General features: G+C 47.3%; 1 protein-coding gene across 1 annotated transcript in view; it reads left to right on the top strand.

Annotated features, from left to right (window-relative positions):
• LOC129813672 (receptor-type tyrosine-protein phosphatase mu-like) overlaps positions 1 to 25,000 on the top strand; it is a 652,787-nt gene that overhangs the window by 460,845 nt on the left and 166,942 nt on the right. The window contains exons 16-17 of the mRNA XM_055866071.1: positions 11,593 to 11,728; positions 20,718 to 20,747. Of these exons, the coding sequence (XP_055722046.1) occupies positions 11,593 to 11,728; positions 20,718 to 20,747 (166 nt within the window). The remainder of the gene's footprint in view (positions 1 to 11,592; positions 11,729 to 20,717; positions 20,748 to 25,000) is intronic.

The raw sequence follows: 25,000 nt of genomic DNA, 5'->3' as shown, positions 1-25,000 counted from the left end.
GTCCTAATTACTCCGTCCAACAGGCTAGCTCAGTATATTGCAGGGGGACACCCAGCAGATCCACATTTTAGTTCTAGCCCAGCACTAATTAACACACCTGTTTCAAATAAGCAACTAATCCCCAAGCCTTTGATTATTTTAATAATGTGTTATTGCTGAGCTAGATCAAATCCTAGTGTAGCTACAAGGGCTGGGTAGAGTGTCCTATGGTGAAACATCCTAACAGTATAACACCTGTCATATGATGAAGCATCCTAACATTACATCACCTGTCCTATGGTGAAGCATCCTAACAGTATATCACCTGATGAAACATCCTAACAGTATAACACCTGTCGTATGATGAAACATCCTAACATTACATCACCTGTCCTATGGTGAAACATCCTAGCTAAGTTATTGTACATCCTCATGTAATGTGTTAAAGTGAATCTGTTTTAATGAATACGTCTCATTATATATTCCATGAGATTTTAGTGAGCTGTCCTGTAGCATTGACAGAAGGAAGCATATCTGCTATAATAATGTACTGTGTTCTTCGTGATATGCAGTAGATCTAGCTGCATGTATCTGACACCAATAACCCTGTCTCTGTCCTCTGTGTGGACTGACACTCCTCCCGAGTGGCACAGCGGTCTAACATGCTGACCAGACGGGACACGTCGCGTGCGCGAGCGTCGCAAAATAAATTTAGAAATCCATGTTATTCAATTATTGCACCCACACTGCTCGCGCGCGCTTAACGAGCGTCTGCGACACCAAGGGCTAAAATAGAACTCATTCCTATTTCTGACACAGATCGCGCTGCAAGTCCTACCTCTCCCATCTCCTCATTGGTTTATAGAAGCAGGTACCCACGTGCCATCTCCTCATTGGTTATACCCACGTGGGTGATTGAAAGACGAACTGTTTTGCCGGTAGTCGTGGTAATACAATGAAAGTTTAGATGCGATCACCATATAATTTAAACGATGAAAAAGCCTGGAAGGAGGAGAGATGACTAGGAACGATTTGGTTGGCCGTTCTATGTGTGGATTAATTGTCGGAGTAGAGGTCCTTGTGCATTTCAGGTAAAATGACAACTCAATGTTTATATCCCGGGACAAATTAGCTAGCAACAGCAAGCTAGCTAAATAGGACAAATTAGCTAGCAACAGCAAACTAGCTAAATAGGACAAATTAACGTTAGCTAGCAAGTGCAAGCTAACTAGCTAAATTGCCATACATGTTTAATGCTTTTCGACCTGTCCCCAAATTAATGTCATTGGTTCAGAGTTTGTTTTGATATTTTAACCTGCGTGTCGTGATCGCGTTTGGTGTAGGGGGGGGGGGGAATAAATATATGCACGATAGCGCAGGATAGCGCACATGCACAACCCGTTTGGGCTCCGTGTAAGGCACTGCATCTCAGTGCTAGAGGCGTCACTACAGACACCCTGGTTTGAATCCAGGCTGTATCACAACCGGTTTGGGCTCCGTGTAAGGCACTGCATCTCAGTGCTAGAGGCGTCACTACAGATACCCTGGTTTGAATCCAGGCTGTATCACAACCGGCCGTGATTGGGAGTCCCGTAGGGCGGCGCACAATTGGCCCAGCGTCGTCCGGGTTTGGCCGGCGTAGGCCGTCATTGTAAATAAGAATTTGTTCTTAAATGATTTGCCTAGTGGATAAAATTTACAAACATGGACCTAGTTGGTGTTAAGGCTGTCGCTTTCCTCATCCTCAGATGAGGTGAGGAGAGAAGGATCTTCAGACCAAAATGCGGAGTCAGGGAAATATGCCATCTTTATTTTTATAACGAAAACCGATGACACGAAAACAAACACTTTCAAAACTTACAAAATAACAAAACGACGTAGAACGAAACCTGAACATAAACTCACATCACTAAACGTAAACTCACGGACAGGAACGTTACATCAAAACACACGAACAGCCAAACAGCTCCGAAAGTGAATAACATCGACAACGACGAAGACATCACAGGAGATAATCACCCACAAACAAACAGTGAGAATGCCCTACCTAAATATGACTCTTAATTAGAGGCAAACGCAAACCACCTGCCTCTAATCAAGAGCCATACCAGGCAAACAAAACCAACATAGAAACAGATAACATAGACTGCCCACCCAAAACACATGCCCTGACCATAAACACATAAAAACAACATAACACAGGTCAGGACTGTTACAGTACCCCCCCCCTCAAGGTGCGCACGCCGGGCGCACCAGCACAAAGTCCAGGGGAGGGTCCGGGTGGGCAGTTGACCACGGTGGTGGTTCCGGCTCAGGACGCTGTCCCCATACCACCATAGTCACTCCCCTCTTCTGTCTACCCCTTCTAATGACCACCCTAACACTACCCTCCCCTAAATAAACGGCCAGCACCGGAACAAGGGGCAGCACCGGGACAATGGGCAGCACCGGGACAAGGGGTAGCACCGGGACAAGGGGCAGCACCGGAACAAGGGGCAGCACCAGGATAAGGACCAGCACCGGAATAAGGGACAGCACCGGGACAAGGGGCAGCACCGGGACAAGGGGCAGCACCGGGACAAGGGGCAGCACCGGGACAAGGGGCAGCACCGGGACAAGGGGCAACACCGGGACAAGGGGCAGCACCGGGACAAAGGGCAGCACCGGGACAAGGGGCAACACCGGGACAAGGGGCAGATCCCGGCTGAAGGACTCTGGCAGGTCCTGTTTGGACGGCTCTGGCAGGTCCTGGCTGGACGGCTCTGGCAGGTCCATGCAGGCTGACGGCTCTCGACACTCATGGCAGACTGACGGCTCTCTACGCTCATGGCAGGCTGACGGCTCTCGACGCTCATGGCAGGCTGACGGCTCTCGACGCTCATGGCAGGCTGACGGCTCTCGACGCTCATGGCAGGCTGACGGCTCTCGACGCTCATGGCAGGCTGACGGCTCTGGCTGCTCATGGCTCTCTGACGGCTCTGGCTGCTCATGGCTCTCTGACGGCTCTGGCTGCTCATGGCTCTCTGACGGCTCTGGCTGCTCATGGCTCTCTGACGGCTCTGGCTGCTCATGGCTCTCTGACGGCTCTGGCTGCTCATGGCTCTCTGACGGCTCTGGCTGCTCATGGCTCGCTGGCGGCTCTAGCAGATCCTGTCTGGTTGGCGGCTCTGGCAGATCCTGTCTGGTTGGCGGCTCTGGCAGATCCTGTCTGGTTGGCGGCTCTGGCAGATCCTGTCTGGTTGGCGGCTCTGGCAGATCCTGTCTGGTTGGCGGCTCTGGCAGATCCTGTCTGGCTGACGGCTCTAGCGGCTCCTGTCTGGCTGACGGCTCTAGCGGCTCCTGTCTGGCTGACGGCTCTGTAGGCTCATGGCAGACGGGCGGCTTTGCAGGCTCATGGCAGACGGGCGGCTTTGCAGGCTCATGGCAGACGGATGGCTCAGACGGCGCTGGGGAGACGGATGGCTCAGATGGCGCTGGAGAGACGGATGGCTCAGATGGCGCTGGGGAGACGGATGGCTCAGATGGCGCTGGGGAGACGGATGGCTCAGATGGCGCTGGGGAGACGGATGGCTCAGATGGCGCTGGGGAGACAGATAGCTCTGTAGGGAGGAGAAGGAGAGACAGCCTGGTGCGTGGTCTAGGCACCGGCTGCGCTGGAGAGGAGGAAACAGCAGGAGAGAGAACCCGGAGAGACAGCCTGGTACGGGGGGCTGCCACCGGAGGACTGGTACATGGAGGTGGCACCGGGTCTACCGGACCGTGAAGGAGGACACGTGCTCTTGAGCACCGAGCCTCCCCAACCCTACCAGGTTGAATGGACCCCGTAGCCCTGCCAGTGCGGCGAGGTGGAATAGCCCGCACTGGGCTATGCAGGCGAACCGGGGACACCACCTGTAAGGCTGGTGCCATGTACACCGGCCCGAGGAGACGTACTGGAGACCAGCTACGTTGGGCCGGCTTCATGGCACCCGGCTCGATGCCCAACCTAGCCCTCCCAGTGCGGCAAGGTGGAATAGCCCGCACTGGGCTAAGCACGCGTACTGGGGACACCGTGCGCTCTACCGCATAACACGGTCTCTTACCAGTACGACGCCTTCTACCTCCACGGTAAGCACGGGGAGTTTGCTCGGGTATCTTACCCGGCTTTGCCACACTCCTCGTGTGCCCCCCCCCCCCAAGAAATTTTTTGGTCTGACTCACGGGCTCCCAACCGCGTCGTCGCGCTGCCTCCTCATACCAGCGCCGCTCAGCCTTCGCTGCTTCCAATTCCACCTTTGGACGGCGATATTCCCCTGGTTGAGCCCAAGGTCCTCTACCGTCCAAGATCTCCTCCCAAGTCCAGAAGTTCCTGTTGCTCCGTCGAGCATTCCCATACCGCTTGGTCACATTTTGTTGTTGGGTGATTCTGTTAAGGCTGTCGCTTTCCTCATCCTCAGATGAGGTGAGGAGAGAAGGATCTTCAGACCAAAATGCGGAGTCAGGGAAATATGCCATCTTTATTTTTATAACGAAAACCGATGACACGAAAACAAACACTTTCAAAACTTACAAAATAACAAAACGACGTAGAACGAAACCTGAACATAAACTCACATCACTAAACGTAAACTCACGGACAGGAACGTTACATCAAAACACACGAACAGCCAAACAGCTCCGAAAGTGAATAACATCGACAACGACGAAGACATCACAGGAGACAATCACCCACAAACAAACAGTGAGAATGCCCTACCTAAATATGACTCTTAATTAGAGGCAAACGCAAACCACCTGCCTCTAATCAAGAGCCATACCAGGCAAACAAAACCAACATAGAAACAGATAACATAGACTGCCCACCCAAAACACATGCCCTGACCATAAACACATAAAAACAACATAACACAGGTCAGGACTGTTACAGTTGGACACTGTAGACGTTTGTAATTTCCAAACTCAACCAGGGATTCTCTCGGTATATATTTATCTCGATCGCTCTCTCTCCTTCTCTCCCTGTCAGACTAGTCTGTAGTTATCAGATTGTCCTGGAAAAGGGAAAACCATTCAATCAGTGCAAGTTGATAGTGAATCGTTCACACCGGTGTTGTTTTCCTACCCTTCTGAGTTAAACATCTATATTTGAATCTAATCAACGTGTTAGATAGATGGAGAGAACATGTCAGAGAGAGAGAGAGAGAGAGAGAGAGAGATGGAGAGAGAGAGAGAGAGAGATGGAGAGAGGGAGATTGAGAGAGAGGGAGATGGAGAGAGAGAGAGAGATGGAGAGAGAGAGAGAGAGATGGAGAGAGAGGGAGATGGAGAGAGAGAGATGGAGAGAGAGGGAGAGAGAGAGAGAGAGGGTGAAAGAGACAGAGAGAGAAAGAGAGAGAAAGAGACAGAGAGAGAGAGAGGGAGAGAGAGAGAGAGAGAGAGAGAGAGAGAGAGAGAGAAAGAGGGAGATGGAGAGAGGGAGAGAGAGAGCGAGATAGAGCGAGGGAGATGGAGAGAGAGAGATGGAGAGAGAGTGAGAGAGAGAGAGAGAGAGAGAGAGAGAGAGATGGAGAGAGAGAGAGAGAGATGGAGAGAGAGAGAGAGAGATGGAGAGAGAGGGAGATGGAGAGAGAGAGATGGAGAGAGAGAGAGAGAGAGAGAGAGAGAGAGAGAGAGAGAGATGGAGAGAGAGAGAGATGGAGAGAGAGGGAGATGGAGAGAGAGAGATGGAGAGAGAGGGAGAGAGAGAGAGAGAGGGAGAAAGAGACAGAGAGAGAAAGAGACAGAGAGAGAGAGAGGGAGAGAGAGAGAGAAAGAGACAGAAAAATACAGAGAGAGAGAGGGAGAGAGAGAGAGAAAGAGACAGGGAGAGAGAGAGAGAAAATCCAGTCAAGCAAAGATTTGTATCATCCATTATGTATCCAGAAGACAGCTGACGCTTAGACAGTTGGAATTCTAACTACGTTGTCGTTTTTCCTCAGTTTGCGTACTAAATTGCACCGCCTTTTTCCTATGTAGTGCACTACTTTTGACCTGGGCACAATAGGGTTGACCCAAACCTGATTTGTTAAGGGATCTTTCTCATCTCGTCTGTTAAAGATAGACCCCTAGACTGATACTAGAGGTGGAGGTGAGCAGGAGAGAATACCATAATTTTAAACAGGCCCATATAGAGATATTTAGTGACTGTAGAATACTGTATAGTTACCCTAAACAGGCCCGTATTGTGATATTTAGTGACTGTAGTATACTGTATAGTTACCCTAAACGTATAGAGATATTTAGTGACTGTATGATACTATATAGTTACCCTAAACAGGGCTGTATAGTGATAATATGTGACTGTAGAATACTGTATACATTTACATTACATTTAAGTCATTTAGCAGACGCTCTTATCCAGAGCGACTTACAAATTGGTGCATTCACCTGTATAGTTACCCTAAACAGGCCCGTATAGTGATAATATGTGACTGTATGATACTGTATAGTTACCCTAAACAAGCCCGTATAGAGATATTTAGTGACTGTAGAATACTGTATAGTTACCCTAAACAGGCCCATATAGAGATATTTAGTGACTGTAGAATACTGTATAGTTACCCTAAACAGGCCCGTATAGAGATAATATGTGACTGTATGATACTGTATAGTTACACTAAACGTATAGAGATAATATGTGACTGTATGATACTGTATAGTTACCCTAAACAGGCCCGCGTGCTAAGAGTACGGCGTCTGTACGGCGTCTGGTTTAAAGCTGTTGGTAGAAAAGACGCTATCTTTTATGGAATGCTATTTGAGATAGGTTTACTGTTAGTTTACAGGCCTATTTGAGATAGAAGGTTTACTGTTAGTTTACAGACCTATTTGAGATAGGTTTACTGTTAGTTTACAGGCCTATTTGAGATAGAAGGTTTACTGTTAGTTTATAGGCCTATTTGAGATAGAAGGTTTACTGTTAGTTTACAGGCCTATTTGAGATAGAAGGTTTACTGTTAGTTTACAGGCCTATTTGAGATAGAAGGTTTACTGTTAGTTTACAGGCCTATTTGAGATAGAAGGTTTACTGTTAGTTTACAGACCTATTTGAGATAGGTTTACTGTTAGTTTACAGGCCTATTTGAGATAGAAGGTTTACTGTTAGTTTACAGACCTATTTGAGATAGAAGTTTTACTGTTAGTTTACAGGCCTATTTGAGATAGAAGGTTTACTGTTAGTTTACAGGCCTATTTGAGATAGAAGGTTTACTGTTAGTTTACAGGCCTATTTGAGATAGGTTTACCGTTAGTTTACAGGCCTATTTGAGATAGGTTTACCGTTAGTTTACAGGCCTATTTGAGATAGGTTTACTGTTAGTTTACAGGCCTATTTGAGATAGGTTTACCGTTAGTTTACAGGCCTATTTGAGATAGAAGGTTTACTATTAGTTTATAGGCCTATTTGAGATAGAAGGTTTACTGTTAGTTTACAGGCCTATTTGAGATAGAAGGTTTACTGTTAGTTTACAGGCCTATTTGAGATAGAAGGTTTACTGTTAGTTTACAGACCTATTTGAGATAGGTTTACTGTTAGTTTATAGGCCTATTTGAGATAGAAGGTTTACTGTTAGTTTACAGGCCTATTTGAGATAGGTTTACTGTTAGTTTACAGGCCTATTTGAGATAGAAGGTTTACTGTTAGTTTACAGGCTTATTTGAGATAGAAGGTTTACTATTAGCTTATAGGCCTATTTGAGATAGAAGGTTTACTGTTAGTTTACAGGCCTATTTGAGATAGAAGGTTTACTGTTAGTTTACAGGCTTATTTGAGATAGAAGGTTTACTGTTAGTTTACAGGCCTATTTGAGATAGAAGGTTTACTGTTAGTTTACAGGCCTATTTGAGATAGGTTTACTGTTAGTTTACAGGCCTATTTGAGATAGAAGGTTTACTGTTAGTTTACAGGCCTATTTGAGATAGGTTTACTGTTAGTTTACAGGCCTATTTGAGATAGAAGGTTTACTGTTAGTTTACAGGCTTATTTGAGATAGAAGGTTTACTATTAGTTTACAGGCCTATTTGAGATAGAAGGTTTACTGTTAGTTTACAGGCCTATTTGAGATAGAAGGTTTACTGTTAGTTTACAGACCTATTTGAGATAGAAGGTTTACTGTTAGTTTATAGGCCTATTTGAGATAGAAGGTTTACTATTAGTTTACAGGCCTATTTGAGATAGGTTTACTGTTAGTTTACAGGCCTATTTGAGATAGAAGGTTTACTGTTAGTTTACAGGCTTATTTGAGATAGAAGGTTTACTATTAGTTTACAGGCCTATTTGAGATAGAAGGTTTACTGTTAGTTTACAGACCTATTTGAGATAGAAGGTTTACTGTTAGTTTACAGACCTATTTGAGATAGAAGGTTTACTGTTAGTTTATAGGCCTATTTGAGATAGGTTTACTGTTAGTTTACAGGCCTATTTGAGATAGAAGTTTTACTGTTAGTTTACAGGCCTATTTGAGATAGAAGGTTTACTGTTAGTTTATAGGCCTATTTGAGATAGAAGGTTTACTGTTAGTTTACAGGCCTATTTGAGATAGAAGGTTTACTGTTAGTTTACAGACCTATTTGAGATAGGTTTACTGTTAGTTTACAGACCTATTTGAGATAGAAGGTTTACTGTTAGTTTACAGACCTATTTGAGATAGGTTTACTGTTAGTTTACAGACCTATTTGAGATAGAAGGTTTACTGTTAGTTTACAGGCCTATTTGAGATAGAAGGTTTACTGTTAGTTTATAGGCCTATTTGAGATAGAAGGTTTACTGTTAGTTTATAGGCCTATTTGAGATAGAAGGTTTACTGTTAGTTTATAGGCCTATTTGAGATAGAAGGTTTACTGTTAGTTTACAGGCCTATTTGAGAGACCTTGAAACCAAATTCAACCTGAGGTTTTCAGCAGTAAACCGTGGGCCTTAGAGATTTGACAGGGATTTAGTTGTGAACTACTGAATTCAGATCCTTTGACTTTTCCCACATTACGTTACAGCCTTATTCTAAAATGGATTAAATAGTTTTTTCCCCCTCGTCAATCTACAGCCAATACTCCATAATAATAAAGCAAAAACAGTTATTTTTGTATACATTTTTGCTAATTTATAAAATATAATAAAGTGAAAAATCAAATTAACGTAAGTATTGAGACCCTTTACTCGGTACTTTGTTAAAGCACCTTTGGCAGCGATTACAGCCTCAAGTCTTCTTGGGTATGACGCTACAAGTTTGGCACACGTGTATTTGGGGAGTTTCTCCCATTCTTCTCTGCAGATCCTCTCAAACTCTGTCGGGTTGGATGGGAAGCGTCGCTGCACAGCTATTTTCAGGTCTCTCCAGAAATGTACGATCAAGATCAAGTCCGGGCTCTGGCTGTGCCACTCAAGGACATTCAGAGACTTGTCCTGAAGCCACTCCTGCGTTGTCTTGGCTGTGCTTAGGGACGTTGTCCTGTTGGAAGGTGAACCTTTTCCCCAGTCTGAGGTCCTGAGCGCTCTGGAGCAGGTTTGCATCAAGGATCTCTCTGTACTTTGCTCTGTTCATCTTTGCCTTGATCCTTACTAGTCTCCCAGTCCCTGACGCTGCCACCACCATGCTTCACCGTAGGGATGGTGCAAGGTTACCAACAGACGTGACGCTTGGCATTCAGTCCAAAGAGTTTAATCTTGGTTTTTCATCGGATCAGTTTCATTAGGTGCCTTTTGGCAAACTCCAAGCAGGCTGTCATGTGCCTTTTCCTGAGGAGTGGCTTCCGTCTGGCCACTCTAAAATAAAGGCCTCATTGGTGGAGTGCTGCAGAGATGGCGGTCCTTCTGAAAGGTTCTCCCATCTCCACAGAGGAACTCCAGAGCTCTGTCAGAGTGACCATCAGGTTCTTGGTCACCTCCCTGACCAAGGCCCTTCTCCCCCGATTGCTCAGTTCGGCCGGGCAGCCAGCTCTAAGAAGAGTCTTGGTGATTCCAAACTTCTTCCATTTAAGAATGATGGCGGCTACTGTGTTCTTGGGGACCTTCAATGCTGCAAAAAGTTGTTGGTACCCTTCCCCAGATCTGTGCCTCGACACAATCCTGTCTCGGAGCTCTACGGACAATTCCTTCAACCTCATGGCTTGGTTTTTGTTCTGACATGAACTGTCAATTGTTGGACCTTATATAGACAGGTATGTCTTTTCAAATCATGTCCAATCTATTGAATTTACCACGGGTGGACTCCAATCAAGTTGTAGAAACATCTCAAGGTTGACCAATGGGAACAGGATGCACCTGAGCTCAATTGAAAGTCTCATAGCAAAAGGGTCTGAATACTTATGTAAATAAAGTATTTCTGTTTTGTATTTTTTTTATAAATCAAAAATAAATGTCTGAAAACCTGTTTTTGCTTTTGTCATTATGGGGTATTGTGTGTAGATTAATGAGGATTTTTTTTATTTTAATCCATTTTAGATTAAGGCTGTAACGTAACAAAATGTGGAAAATGTCAAAGGGGGTCGGAATACATTCCGAAAGCCACTGTACATACACTATTAAAAGGTTAGGGATATGTCTTCCTGAAACGCAGTACGGCCAGTTAAACAGAACATGGACAAGCCCTATTAGACCAGATCGATGTAGATGGATCTACTAGTCAATCCACTATTACACCATCGCCACTTAGGACCACTTGGGATTTCACCTAGTTTAGGAAGATAGCTAGGCATATTAGTAATAAGTAACAGTAGGACATGTCAACTACTGACTTCGTATGTTGCTGTATAGGAGAGGTCACCCATACGCCTCTTGTTGTATAGGAGAGGTTACCCATAAGCCTGTTCTGTAGGAGAGGTCACCCATATGCCTGTTGTTCTATAGGAGAGGTCACCCATAAGCCTGTTCTATAGGAGAGGTCACCCATACACCTGTTGTTCTGTAGGAGAGGTTACCCAGAAGCCTGTTCTATAGGAGAGGTCACCCATATGCCTGTTGTTCTATAGGAGAGGTCACCCATAAGCCTGTTCTATAGGAGAGGTCACCCATAAGCCTGTTCTATAGGAGAGGTCACCCATACGCATGTTGTTCTATAGGAGATGTCACCCATAAGCCTGTTCTATAGGAGAGGTCACCCATACGCATGTTGTTCTATAGGAGATGTCACCCATAAGCCTGTTCTATAGGAGAGGTCACCCATAATCCTGTTCTATAGGAGAGGTTACCCATAAGCCTGTTCTATAGGAGAGGTCACCCATACACCTGTTGTTCCATAGGAGAGGTCACCCATACGCCTGTTGTTCTATAGGAGAGGTTACCCATAAGTCTGTTCTATAGGAGAGGTCACCCATAATCCTGTTGTTCTATAGGAGAGGTTACCCATAAGTCTGTTCTATAGGAGAGGTCACCCATACGCCTGTTGTTCTATAGGAGAGGTTACCCATAAGTCTGTTCTATAGGAGAGGTCACCCATAAGCCTGTTCTATAGGAGAGGTCACCCATAAGCCTGTTGTTCTATAGGAGAGGTCACCCGTACGCCTGTTGTTCTATAGGAGAGGTCACCCGTACGCCTGTTGTTCTATAGGAGAGGTCACCCGTAAGCCTGTTTGTGTAGTTAATGTTGTCTTGTTGTTGTTGTATAGGAGAGGCCACTCATAAGCCTGACGCAGTGGAGCCGGAGAAACAGACAGACAACACAGTGAAGATAACCGGCGTCATCGCTGGCATCCTCCTCTTTGTCATCATCTTCCTCGGAGTCATCCTCCTCCTGAAGAAAAGGTCAGACATTTAGTAGAAGTCAGACATTTTGTAGAAGTTATATCTTTTGTATAAAGATGTGTTTCTCTAAGTTATGTGTCCTATATATTTAATATATTGCCACTCTATGTTGATGTTATGTCACGTCTACAAACACTGTTACACAGTGAGACAAACCGTAGAAGACAAACATTTACAACATGGGGTACATTTGGACAGCTTGGTCGTTTACAATTGTAATCTGGAAGAAGTATTTATTTATTTATTTATATATTTTACGAGTCTCTTCCACTCGTTTCCCCTGTTTTCTCTCTAAAGCACAGCAGCGTTGTCAGCGCAAAACGTAAATAATGAATTTGATGATGTTGATACGCTACATTACGTCTGTTTACAGCTATGAGAAACAGTTTGCTGTGAAAGATGAATGTCTCCACGGCCCAATCATACAAGACGCACCACCCCGTTCAATGACACTGGGTTGGAGACGGGAGGAAAAGGGAAAATATTTTGGAGGACTATAGAAGGGAAGATTAGAGAATAGGAGATAAGAAGGAAATAATGATGAAAGGCTGAGAGAGAGAAGAGGAAGGAAGGAAGAGAGGGAGGGAATAGAGAGGAGAGAGAGAGGGAATAGAGAGGAGAGAGAGAGACTATAGAGGGGGGTAGAAGAGAGAGAGAGAGTGAATAGAGAGGGGGGTAGAAGAGAGAGAGGGAATAGAGAGGGGGTAGAAGAGAGAGAGGGAATAGGGAGGAGAGAGAGTGAATAGAGAAGGGGGTAGAAGAGAGAGAGGGAATAGAGAGGAGAGAGAGTGAATAGAGAGGGGGGTAGAAGAGAGAGAGAGAACAGAGAGGAGAGAGAGTGACTAGAGAGGGGGTAGAAGAGAGAGGGGGAATAGAGAGGAGAGAGAGTGAATAGAGAGGGGGATAGAAGAGAAAGAGAGAACAGAGAGGAGAGAGAGTGAATAGAGAGGGGCGTAGAAGAGAGAGAGGGAATAGAGAGGAGAGAGAGTGAATAGAGAGGGGGGTAGAAGAGAGAGAGAGGGAATAGAGAGGAGAGAGAGTGAATAGAGAGGGGTAGAAGAGAGAGAGGGAATAGAGAGGAGAGAGAGAGACTAGAGAGGGGGGTGAAAGAGAGAGAGAGAGAGAGTGAATAGAGAGGGGGGTAGAAGAGAAAGAGAGAGAACAGAGAACAGAGAGGAGAAAGAGAGTAAATAGGGAGCCTTCCTATAACCATGTATTGTAGCCTCAGGCTGAGTTTACATTAGCACCTGCCCCTGTTCTCCAGGGAGGGGGGATACAGGGGGGATACAGGGGGGAGGGGTGAGATACAGGCCTATTTTCAATCAAATTATTATTATCTGGTCTTTCCCGCTGTAACTTTAAGTTTGAAGAGTTAGTTAAGGTAATGGAGGTGGGAGTGGTAGATGCCAGTTCCTTGGTAACGGAGGTGGGAGTGGTAGATACCAGTTCCTTGGTAATGGAGGTGGGAGTGGTAGATGCCAGTTCCTTGGTAATGGAGGTAGGAGTGGTAGATACCAGTTCCTTGGTAACGGAGGTGGGAGTGGTAGATACCAGTTCCTTGGTAATGGAGGTGGGAGTGATAGATACCAGTTCCTTGGTAATGGAGGTGGAGGTGGGAGTGGTAGATGCTAGTTCCTTGGTAACGGAGGTGGGAGTGGTAGATGCTAGTTCCTTGGTAATGGAGGTAGGAGTGGTAGATACCAGTTCCTTGGTAACGGAGGTGGGAGTGGTAGATACCAGTTCCTTGGTAATGGAGGTGGGAGTGATAGATACCAGTTCCTTGGTAATGGAGGTAGGAGTGGTAGATGCTAGTTCCTTGGTAATGGAGGTAGGAGTGGTAGATGCTAGTTCCTTGGTAATGGAGGTGGGAGTGGTAGATGCTAGTTCCTTGGTAATGGAGGTGGAGGTGGGAGTGGTAGATGCTAGTTCCTTGGTAATGGAGGTGGGAGTGGTAGATGCTAGTTCCTTGGTAATGGAGGTGGGAGTGGTAGATGCTAGTTCCTTGGTAATGGAGGTGGGAGTGGTAGATGCTAGTTCCTTGGTAATGGAGGTGGAGGTGGGAGTGGTAGATGCTAGTTCCTTGGTAATGGAGGTGGGAGTGGTAGATGCTAGTTCCTTGGTAATGGAGGTGGGAGTGGTAGATGCTAGTTCCTTGGTAATGGAGGTGGAGGTGGGAGTGGTAGATGCTAGTTCCTTGGTAATGGAGGTGGGAGTGGTAGATGCTAGTTCCTTGGTAATGGAGGTGGGAGTGGTAGATGCTAGTTCCTTGGTAATGGAGGTGGGAGTGGTAGATGCTAGTTCCTTGGTAATGGAGGTGGGAGTGGTAGATACCAGTTCCTTGGTAATGGAGGTGGGAGTGGTAGATGCTAGTTCCTTGGTAATGGAGGTGGGAGTGGTAGATGCTAGTACCTTGGTAATGGAGGTGGGAGTGGTAGATACCAGTTCCTTGGTAATGGAGGTAGGAGTGGTAGATGCTAGTTCCTTGGTAATGGAGGTGGGAGTGGTAGATGCTAGTTCCTTGGTAATGGAGGTGGGAGTGGTAGATGCTAGTTCCTTGGTAATGGAGGTGGGAGTGGTAGATGCTAGTTCCTTGGTAATGGAGGTGGGAGTGGTAGATACCAGTTCCTTGGTAATGGAGGTAGGAGTGGTAGATACCAGTTCCTTGGTAATGGAGGTAGGAGTGGTAGATACTAGTTCCTTGGTAATGGAGGTGGGAGTGGTAGATGCTAGTTCCTTGGTAATGGAGGTGGGAGTGGTAGATGCTAGTTCCTTGGTAATGGAGGTGGGAGTGGTAGATGCTAGTTCCTTGGTAATGGAGGTGGGAGTGGTAGATGCTAGTTCCTTGGTAATGGAGGTGGGAGTGGTAGATGCTAGTTCCTTGGTAACGGAGGTGGGAGAGGTAGATACCAGTTCCTTGGTAATGGAGGTAGGAGTGGTAGATGCTAGTTCCTTGGTAATGGAGGTGGGAGTGGTAGATGCCAGTTCCTTGGTAATGGAGGTAGGAGTGGTAGATACCAGTTCCTTGGTAACGGAGGTGGGAGTGGTAGATACCAGTTCCTTGGTAATGGAGGTGGGAGTGATAGATACCAGTTCCTTGGTAATGGAGGTGGAGGTGGGAGTGGTAGATGCTAGTTCCTTGGTAACGGAGGTGGGAGTGGTAGATGCTAGTTCCTTGGTAATGGAGGTAGGAGTGGTAGATACCAGTTCCTTGGTAACGGAGGTGGGAGTGGTAGATACCAGTTCCTTGGTAATGGAGGTGGGAGTGATAGATACCAGTTCCTTGGTAATGGAGGTAGGAGTGGTAGATGCTAGTTCCTTGGTAATGGAGGTAGGAGTGGTAGATGCTAGTTCCTTGGTAACGGAGGTGGGAGTGGTAGATGCCAGTTCCTTGGTAATGGAGGTAGGAGTGGTAGATACCAGTTCCTTGGTAATGGAGGTGGAGGTGGGAGTGATAGATACCAGTTCCTTGGTAACGGAGGTGGGAGTGGTATATGCTAGTTCCTTGGTAACGGAGGTGGAGGTGGGAGTGGTAGATACTAGTTCCTTGGTAACGGAGGTGGGAGTGGTAGATACTAGTTCCTTGGTAACGGAGGTGGGAGTGGTAGATACCAGTTCCTTGGTAACGGAGGTGGGAGTGGTATATGCTAGTTCCTTGGTAACGGAGGTGGAGGTGGGAGTGGTAGATACTAGTTCCTTGGTAACGGAGGTGGGAGTGGTAGATGCTAGTTCCTTGGTAATGGAGGTGGAGGTGGGAGTGGTAGATACTAGTTCCTTGGTAATGGAGGTGGGAGTGGTAGATGCTAGTTCCTTGGTAATGGAGGTGGGAGTGGTAGATACTAGTTCCTTGGTAACGGAGGTGGGAGTGGTAGATGCTAGTTCCTTGGTAATGGAGGTGGGAGTGGTAGATGCTAGTTCCTTGGTAACGGAGGTGGGAGTGGTAGATGCCAGTTCCTTGGTAATGGAGGTAGGAGTGGTAGATGCTAGTACCTTGGTAATGGAGGTGGGAGTGGTAGATGCTAGTTCCTTGGTAATGGAGGTGGGAGTGGTAGATGCTAGTTCCTTGGTAATGGAGGTGGGAGTGGTAGATGCTAGTTCCTTGGTAATGGAGGTAGGAGTGGTAGATACCAGTTCCTTGGTAATGGAGGTGGGAGTGGTAGATACTAGTTCCTTGGTAACGGAGGTGGGAGTGGTAGATGCCAGTTCCTTGGTAATGGAGGTAGGAGTGGTAGATACCAGTTCCTTGGTAACGGAGGTGGGAGTGGTAGATACTAGTTCCTTGGTAACGGAGGTGGGAGTGGTAGATGCTAGTTCCTTGGTAATGGAGGTGGGAGTGGTAGATGCTAGTTCCTTGGTAACGGAGGTGGGAGTGGTAGATGCCAGTTCCTTGGTAATGGAGGTGGAGGTGGGAGTGGTAGATACCAGTTCCTTGGTAACGGAGGTGGGAGTGGTAGATGCTAGTTCCTTGGTAACGGAGGTAGGAGTGGTAGATGCTAGTTCCTTGGTAATGGAGGTGGGAGTGGTAGATACCAGTTCCTTGGTAACGGAGGTGGGAGTGGTAGATACCAGTTCCTTGGTAATGGAGGTGGAGGTGGGAGTGGTAGATGCTAGTTCCTTGGTAACGGAGGTAGGAGTGGTAGATGCTAGTTCCTTGGTAATGGAGGTGGGAGTGGTAGATACCAGTTCCTTGGTAACGGAGGTGGGAGTGGTAGATACCAGTTCCTTGGTAATGGAGGTGGAGGTGGGAGTGGTAGATGCTAGTTCCTTGGTAATGGAGGTGGGAGAGGTAGATGCTAGTTCCTTGGTAATGGAGGTAGGAGTGGTAGATGCTAGTTCCTTGGTAATGGAGGTGGGAGTGGTAGATGCTAGTTCCTTGGTAATGGAGGTGGGAGTGGTAGATGCTAGTTCCTTGGTAACGGAGGTGGGAGTGGTAGATGCCAGTTCCTTGGTAATGGAGGTGGAGGTGGGAGTGGTAGATACCAGTTCCTTGGTAACGGAGGTGGGAGTGGTAGATGCTAGTTCCTTGGTAATGGAGGTGGGAGTGGTAGATGCTAGTTCCTTGGTAATGGAGGTGGGAGTGGTAGATGCTAGTTCCTTGGTAATGGAGGTGGGAGTGGTAGATGCTAGTTCCTTGGTAATGGAGGTGGGAGTGGTAGATACCAGTTCCTTGGTAATGGAGGTAGGAGTGGTAGATGCTAGTTCCTTGGTAATGGAGGTGGGAGTGGTAGATGCTAGTTCCTTGGTAATGGAGGTAGGAGTGGTAGATGCTAGTTCCTTGGTAATGGAGGTAGGAGTGGTAGATGCTAGTTCCTTGGTAATGGAGGTGGGAGTGGTAGATGCTAGTTCCTTGGTAACGGAGGTGGGAGTGGTAGATGCTAGTTCCTTGGTAACGGAGGTAGGAGTGGAAGATGCTAGTTCCTTGGTAATGGAGGTGGGAGTGGTAGATGCTAGTTCCTTGGTAATGGAGGTAGGAGTGGTAGATGCTAGTTCCTTGGTAATGGAGGTAGGAGTGGTAGATGCTAGTTCCTTGGTAATGGAGGTAGGAGTGGTAGATGCTAGTTCCTTGGTAACGGAGGTGGGAGTGGTAGATGCCAGTTCCTTGGTAATGGAGGTGGAGGTGGGAGTGGTAGATACCAGTTCCTTGGTAACGGAGGTGGGAGTGGTAGATGCTAGTTCCTTGGTAATGGAGGTGGGAGTGGTAGATGCTAGTTCCTTGGTAATGGAGGTGGGAGTGGTAGATGCTAGTTCCTTGGTAATGGAGGTGGGAGTGGTAGATACTAGTTCCTTGGTAATGGAGGTGGGAGTGGTAGATGCTAGTTCCTTGGTAATGGAGGTGGGAGTGGTAGATGCTAGTTCCTTGGTAACGGAGGTGGGAGTGGTAGATACCAGTTCCTTGGTAATGGAGGTAGGAGTGGTAGATGCTAGTTCCTTGGTAATGGAGGTAGGAGTGATAGATACCAGTTCCTTGGTAATGGAGGTGGGAGTGGTAGATGCTAGTTCCTTGGTAATGGAGGTGGGAGTGGTAGATACCAGTTCCTTGGTAATGGAGGTAGGAGTGATAGATACCAGTTCCTTGGTAATGGAGGTAGGAGTGGTAGATACCAGTTCCTTGGTAATGGAGGTAGGAGTGGTAGATGCTAGTTCCTTGGTAATGGAGGTGGGAGTGGTAGATGCTAGTTCCTTGGTAACGGAGGTGGGAGTGGTAGATACCAGTTCCTTGGTAACGGAGATGGAGGTGGGAGTGGTAGATACCAGTTCCTTGGTAACGGAGGTGGGAGTGGTATATGCTAGTTCCTTGGTAACGGAGGTGGAGGTGGGAGTGGTAGATGCTAGTTCCTTGGTAATGGAGGTGGAGGTAGGAGTGGTAGATGCCAGTTCCTTGGTAACGGAGGTGGGAGTGGTAGATACCAGTTCGTTGGTAACGGAGGTGGGAGTGGTAGATGCTAGTTCTTTGGTAATGGAGGTAGGAGTGGTAGATGCTAGTTCCTTGGTAATGGAGGTGGGAGTGGTAGATGCTAGTTCCTTGGTAATGGAGGTGGGAGTGGTAGATGCTAGTTCCTTGGTAATGGAGGTAGGAGTGGTAGATGCTAGTTCCTTGGTAATGGAGGTAGGAGTGGTAGATGCTAGTTCCTTGGTAATGGAGGTGGGAGTGGTAGATGCTAGTACCTTGGTAATGGAGGTAGGAGTGGAAGATGCTAGTTCCTTGGTAATGGAGGTGGGAGTGGTAGATGCTAGTTCCTTGGTAATGGAGGTGGGAGTGGTAGATGCTAGTTCCTTGGTAATGGAGGTGGGAGTGGTAGATGCTAGTTCCTTGGTAATGGAGGTGGGAGTGGTAGATGCTAGTTCCTTGGTAATGGAGGTAGGAGTGGTAGATGCTAGTTCCTTGGTAATGGAGGTGGGAGTGGTAGATGCTAGTTTCTTGGTAACGGAGGTGGGAGAGGTAGATGCTAGTTCCTTGGTAACGGAGGTGGGAGTGGTAGATGCTAGTTCCTTGGTAATGGAGGTAGGAGTGATAGATACCAGTTCCTTGGTAATGGAGGTAGGAGTGGTAGATACCAGTTCCTTGGTAATGGAGGTAGGAGTGGTAGATGCTAGTTCCTTGGTAATGGAGGTAGGAGTGGTAGATGCTAGTTCCTTGGTAATGGAGGTGGAGGTGGTAGATGCTAGTTCCTTGGTAATGGAGGTAGGAGTGGTAGATACCAGTTCCTTGGTAATGGAGGTGGGAGTGATAGATACCAGTTCCTTGGTAATGGAGGTAGGAGTGGTAGATGCTAGTTCCTTGGTAATGGAGCCTGTTTAAACTGACATTTTTCGAGACCTATACTCAGTTTTTACCAGTAATGTACCATTTGACGTTTTGTACAGTGTGATATTCCGTATGGCGTGTGCAAACAAACAGTCATGCTATTTAATTGAATTATTTTCGGTGTGACCTAATCAAATGAGACAGGAAGTGGGAGATTATTTAATTGGATCCATTTGATTTCATTTGCATTAATTATGTTCGATTTACAGCCGTGTTAAGACATTCTAAGTTCTGATTTGGAACTAACTCTTGGAGGTCAAATCCATAGAATCAGGTATTAATCTTAATGTCTCTGTCTTCATACATTTATGTGACATATGTCTGTCGGAGCAGGTGTAATGGAGACCTGGCTTTGTGTATACATTAACTAGCTCTTACAACATGACCTGTACATGAACTATATTCTGAATGTGGATGTAGGTGATTATGTACGAAGAGGCAGCATATGCACAAATATATGACATATGTTAGTTTTTTAACACGTCTTAGACAGAACCGGTTGTGTATACATCAGCTAACCGGTTGTGTATACATCAGCTAACCGGTTGTGTATACATCAGCTAACCGGTTGTGTATACATCAGCTAACCGGTTGTGTATACATCAGCTAACCGGTTGTGTATACATCAGCTAACCGGTTGTGTATACATCAGCTAACCGGTTGTGTGTACATCAGCTAACCGGTTGTGTGTACATCAGCTAACCGGTTGTGTATACATCAGCTAACCGGTTGTGTATACATCAGCTAACCGGTTGTGTATACATCAGCTAACCGGTTGTGTATACATCAGCTAACCGGTTGTGTATACATCAGCCAACCGGTTGTGTATACATCAGCTAACCGGTTGTGTATACATCAGCTAACCGGTTGTGTATACATCAGCTAACCGGTTGTGTATACATCAGCTAACCGGTTGTGTATACATCAGCTAACCGGTTGTGTATACATCAGCTAACCGGTTGTGTATACATCAGCTAACCGGTTGTGTATACATCAGCTAACCGGTTGTGTATACATCAGCTAACCGGTTGTGTATACATCAGCTAACCGGTTGTGTATACATCAGCTAACCGGTTGTGTGTACATCAGCTAACCGGTTGTGTATACATCAGCTAACCGGTTGTGTGTACATCAGCTAACCGGTTGTGTATACATCAGCTAACCGGTTGTGTATACATCAGCTAACCGGTTGTGTATACATCAGCTAACCGGTTGTGTATACATCAGCTAACCGGTTGTGTATACATCAGCTAACCGGTTGTGTGTACATCAGCTAACCGGTTGTGTATACATCAGCTAACCGGTTGTGATTTCTCAACATGACCTGTACTCCAACTGTATATAATAACAACTTAGCTTCCAAAATGAGAATGAATCTGTAGAAAAGAATCGGCACACATTACACGCCACATAACTCCAAGCTATAACCTTGCTCTGCACGTTCGCTAGTCTGCCTTTCATGTATGCCTGCATGCCTGCCAGCCACCATATGGTTTTTGTCCATTTTATCTATTTTTTCAAACATTAATGTATTTTTACTTTTTCTTTCCTTCATTCCATATTTCCCCCCCCCCTCCCCTCCCCGTTCCTCCGTCCTCCTCTGCTTATATCCTACCACCACCTCACCTAACCACGTACCACCTCACCTACCACGTACCACCTCACCTACCACGTACCACTGGGCAGAAGAACCTACCACTCCTACACTTACTACCTGTAAGTAAAACATTTTAACGTAACATTCTTAGTGCTTTTGCTTTTCTGTCGTCCATACTACATCATTGAGACTGGAACCATGTCATTCATCTCGCCCGCAGACCTGAGTCAAATACACATTGCCAAATATATTTCAGCTACATTTTCGTTTTCATTTCCCCTGTAAGGATAGAATCAATGCAAGTGTCAACAAAGCACCTTGTTATTTACATGAGATGAACCGTAGCCGTAGTTGTAGCCGTTGCCGTAGCCGTATCCGTAGCCGTAGCCGTAGCCGTATCCGTAGCCGTAGCCGTAGCCGTAGCCGTAGCCGTAGCCGTTGCCGTAGCCGTAGCCGTAGCCGTTGCCGTAGCCGTATCCGTTGCCGTAGCCGTAGCCGTAGCCGTTGCCGTAGCCGTAGCCGTATCCGTAGCCGTTGCCGTAGCCGTTGCCGTAGCCGTAGCCGTAGCCGTATCCGTAGCCGTTGCCGTAGCCGTAGCCGTAGCCGTTGCCGTAGCCGTTGCCGTAGCCGTAGCCGTTGCCGTAGCCGTAGCCGTATCCGTAGCCGTTGCCGTTGCCGTAGCCGTAGCCGTTGCCGTTGTCGTTCTGCTTGTTATAGGCCCCCTTTTTTACTTTCAACGTTATGATCAAATTCATGTCACACTATGTGACATTTGCGTATAAATGATTTAAGTAATTAAATAAGAGCAGTAAAAGCAGTAAAAAATAACAATATACACTGCTCAAAAAAATTAAGGGAACACTAAAATAACACATCCTAGATCTGAATGAATGAAATATTCTTATTAAATACTTTTTTCTTTACATAGTTGAATGTGCTGACAACAAAATCACACAAAAATGATCAATGGAAATCAAATGTATCAACCCATGGAGGTCTGGATTTGGAGTCACACTCAAAATTAAAGTGGAAAACCACACTACAGGCTGATCCAACTTTGATGTAATGTCCTTGAAACAAGTCAAAATGAGGCTCAGTAGTGTGTGTGGCCTCCACGTGCCTGTATGACCTCCCTACAACGCCTGGGCATGCTCCTGATAAGGTGGTGGATGGTCTCCTGAGGAATCTCCTCCCAGACCTGGACTAAAGCACATGAGGTCTAGCATTGTCTTGCATTAGGAGGAACCCAGGGCCAACCGCACCAGTATATGGTCTCACAAGAGATCTGAGGATCTCATCTCGGTACCTATTGGCAGTCAGGCTACATCTGGCGAGCACATGGAGGGCTGTGCGGCCCCCCAAAAGAAATGCCACCCCACGCCATGACTGACCCACCTCCAAACCGGTCATGCTGGAGGATGTTGCAGGCAGCAGAACGTTCTCCACGGCGTCTCCAGACTCTGTCACGTCTGTCACGTGCTCAGTGTGAACCTGCTTTCCTCCTTGCACAAAGGCGGAGGTAGCGGTCATGCTGCTGGGTTGTTGCCCTCCTACGGCCTCCTACATGTCTCCTGATGTACTGGCCTGTCTCCTGGTAGCGCCTCCATGCTCTGGACACTACGCTGACAGACACAGCAAACCTTCTTGCCACAGCTCGCATTGATGTGCCATCCTGGATGAGCTGCACTACTTGAGCCACTTGTGTGGATTGTAGATTCCGTCTCATGCTACCACTAGAGTGAAAGCACCGCCAGCATTCAAAAGTGACCAAAACATCAGCAAGGAAGCATAGGAACTGAGAAGTGGTCTGTGGTCACCACCTGCAGAACCACTCCTTTATTGGGGGTGTCTTGCTAATTGCCTATAATTTCCACCTGTTGTCTATTCCATTTGCACAACAGCATGTGAAATTTATTGTCAATCAGTGTTTCTTCCTAAGTGGACAGTGTGATTTCACAGAAGTGTGATTGACTTGGAGTTACAGTGTGTTGTTTAAGTGTTCCCTTTATATTTTTGAGCAGTGTATATACAGGGTATTACGGTACAGAGTCAATGTGGAGACTATATACAGGGTATTACGGTACAGAGTCAAGGTTGAGACTATATACAGGGTATTACGGTACAGAGTCAATGTTGAGACTATATACAGGGTATTACGGTACAGAGTCAATGTGGAGGCTATATACAGGGTATTACGGTACAGAGTCAATGTGGAGGCTATATACAGGGGGTACCGGTACAGAGTCAATGTGGAGGCTATATACAGGGGGTACCGGTACAGAGTCAGTGTGGAGGCTATATACAGGGGGCACCGGTACAGAGTCAATGTGGAGGCTATATACAGGGGGTACCGGTACAGAGTCAATGTGGAGGCTATATACAGGGGGTACTGGTACAGAGTCAATGTGGAGGCTATATACAGGGGGGTACCGGTACAGAGTCAATGTGGAGGCTATATACAGGGGGTACCGGTACAGAGTCAATGTGGAGGCTATATACAGGGGGTACCAGTACAGAGTCAATGTGGAGGCTATATACAGGGGGTACTGGTACAGAGTCAATGTGGAGGCGATATACAGGGGGTACCGGTACAGAGTCAATGTGGAGGCTATATACAGGGGGTACCGGTACAGAGTCAATGTGGAGGCGATATACAGGGGGTACCGGTACAGAGTCAATGTGGAGGCTATATACAGGGGGTACCGGTACAGAGTCAATGTGGAGGCTATATACAGGGGGTACCGGTACAGAGTCAATGTGGAGGCTATATACAGGGGGTACCGGTACAGAGTCAATGTGCGGGGGCACTGGTTAGTTGAGGTAATATGTACATGTAGGTAGAGTTATCGAAGTGAATATGCATAGATGACAACAGAGAGTGGCAGTGGTGTGTGGAGGGGGGGGGGGGGAAATGTGAATATTCTGGGTAGCCATTTGACTAGATGTTCAGAAGTCTTTTGGCTTGGGGGTAGAAGCTGTTTAAAAACCTCTTGGACCTAGATTTGGCGCTCCGGTACCTCTTGCCTGTCTCCTTTCAAACTGCTGCACGGCACCTGCAGACAGACATTAGTCAGACATGCTTTCTCCATACAGGGAAACTACATGCATATGTAATATATTATTAGTACGATATATTTTATATTTTGAAACAATGCAGAACTAGAATCTCTGTCGTTTTGACCTCCCAGCAGTTTGTTGTTTATCAAATGATTAACCTGCATTGATGATCATTTGGCTTCAGAATATGTTTGTGTGGAGACAATCAATATAGTTTATGAATTTCCATTTGGCTTCTAATGTTTTTCTTTGTTTTGGCTTGTCAAAGTCAGATGTTGAAATGCCTGTCTTGACAGGGGACCTTTTCTAATCTACTGCTAGTAGTTCATACGTATTGTTACGGTGGGTACATTCCTGGCTAAAAATACCAGCAACTAAAGCAACCAACAATGCTGTCCTATGTATTGCATAGAGAATTAGGAATGATCTGATATAATCCTCTGTCTGGCATCAAACAGCATGTGAACCTGTCCTCTCCTCTTCTCCTCTTCCGTAGCCCTGCCCAGTTCTATTCCTTCACACTGCTCCTTATCTCTCCCTCCCTCCCTCCCTCCCTCCCTCCCTCCCTCCCACCATCCCTCCCTCCCTCCCACCATCCCTCCCTCCATCCCTCCCTCCATCCCTCCCTCCCTCCCACCATCCCTCCCTCCCTCCCACCATCCCTCCCTCCCTCCCACCATCCCTCCCTCTCTCCCTCCCTCCCCCCCACCCTCCCTCCATCCCTCCCTCCCACCATCCCTCCCTCCCTCCCTCATCCCTCCCTCCCTCCCTCCACCCCCCCCCCTCCCTCCCTCCATCCCTCCCTCCCTCCCTCTCTCCCTCCCTCCCTCCCTCCCTCTCTCTCTCTCTCCCTCCATCCCTCATCCCTCCCTCCCTCCCTCCATCCCCCCCCTCCCTCCCTCCTTCCATCCCTCCCTCCCACAATCCCTCCCTCCCTCCCTCCCTCCCTCCCTCCCTCCCTCCATCCCTCCCTCCCTCCCTCCATCCCCCCCCTCCCACCCTCCCTCCATCCCTCCCTCCCACCATCCCTCCCTCCCTCCCTCATCCCTCCCTCCCTCCCTCCACCCCCCCCCTCCCTCCCTCCATCCCTCCCTCCCTCCCTCTCTCCCTCCCTCCCTCCCTCCCTCTCTCTCTCTCTCCCTCCATCCCTCATCCCTCCCTCCCTCCCTCCATCCCTCCCTCCCTCCCACCATCCCTCCCTCTCTCCCTCCCTCCCTCCCACCCTCCCTCCATCCCTCCCTCCCACCATCCCTCCCTCCCTCCCTCATCCCTCCCTCCCTCCCTCCACCCCCCCCCCTCCCTCCCTCCATCCCTC

This window comes from Salvelinus fontinalis, chromosome 17, assembly GCF_029448725.1.
Source record: "Salvelinus fontinalis isolate EN_2023a chromosome 17, ASM2944872v1, whole genome shotgun sequence".
Taxonomy (NCBI): Eukaryota; Metazoa; Chordata; class Actinopteri; order Salmoniformes; family Salmonidae; genus Salvelinus; species Salvelinus fontinalis.
Note: the sequence above shows the minus strand (reverse complement) of the source record. Positions and strands in the feature narration are given on the sequence as shown.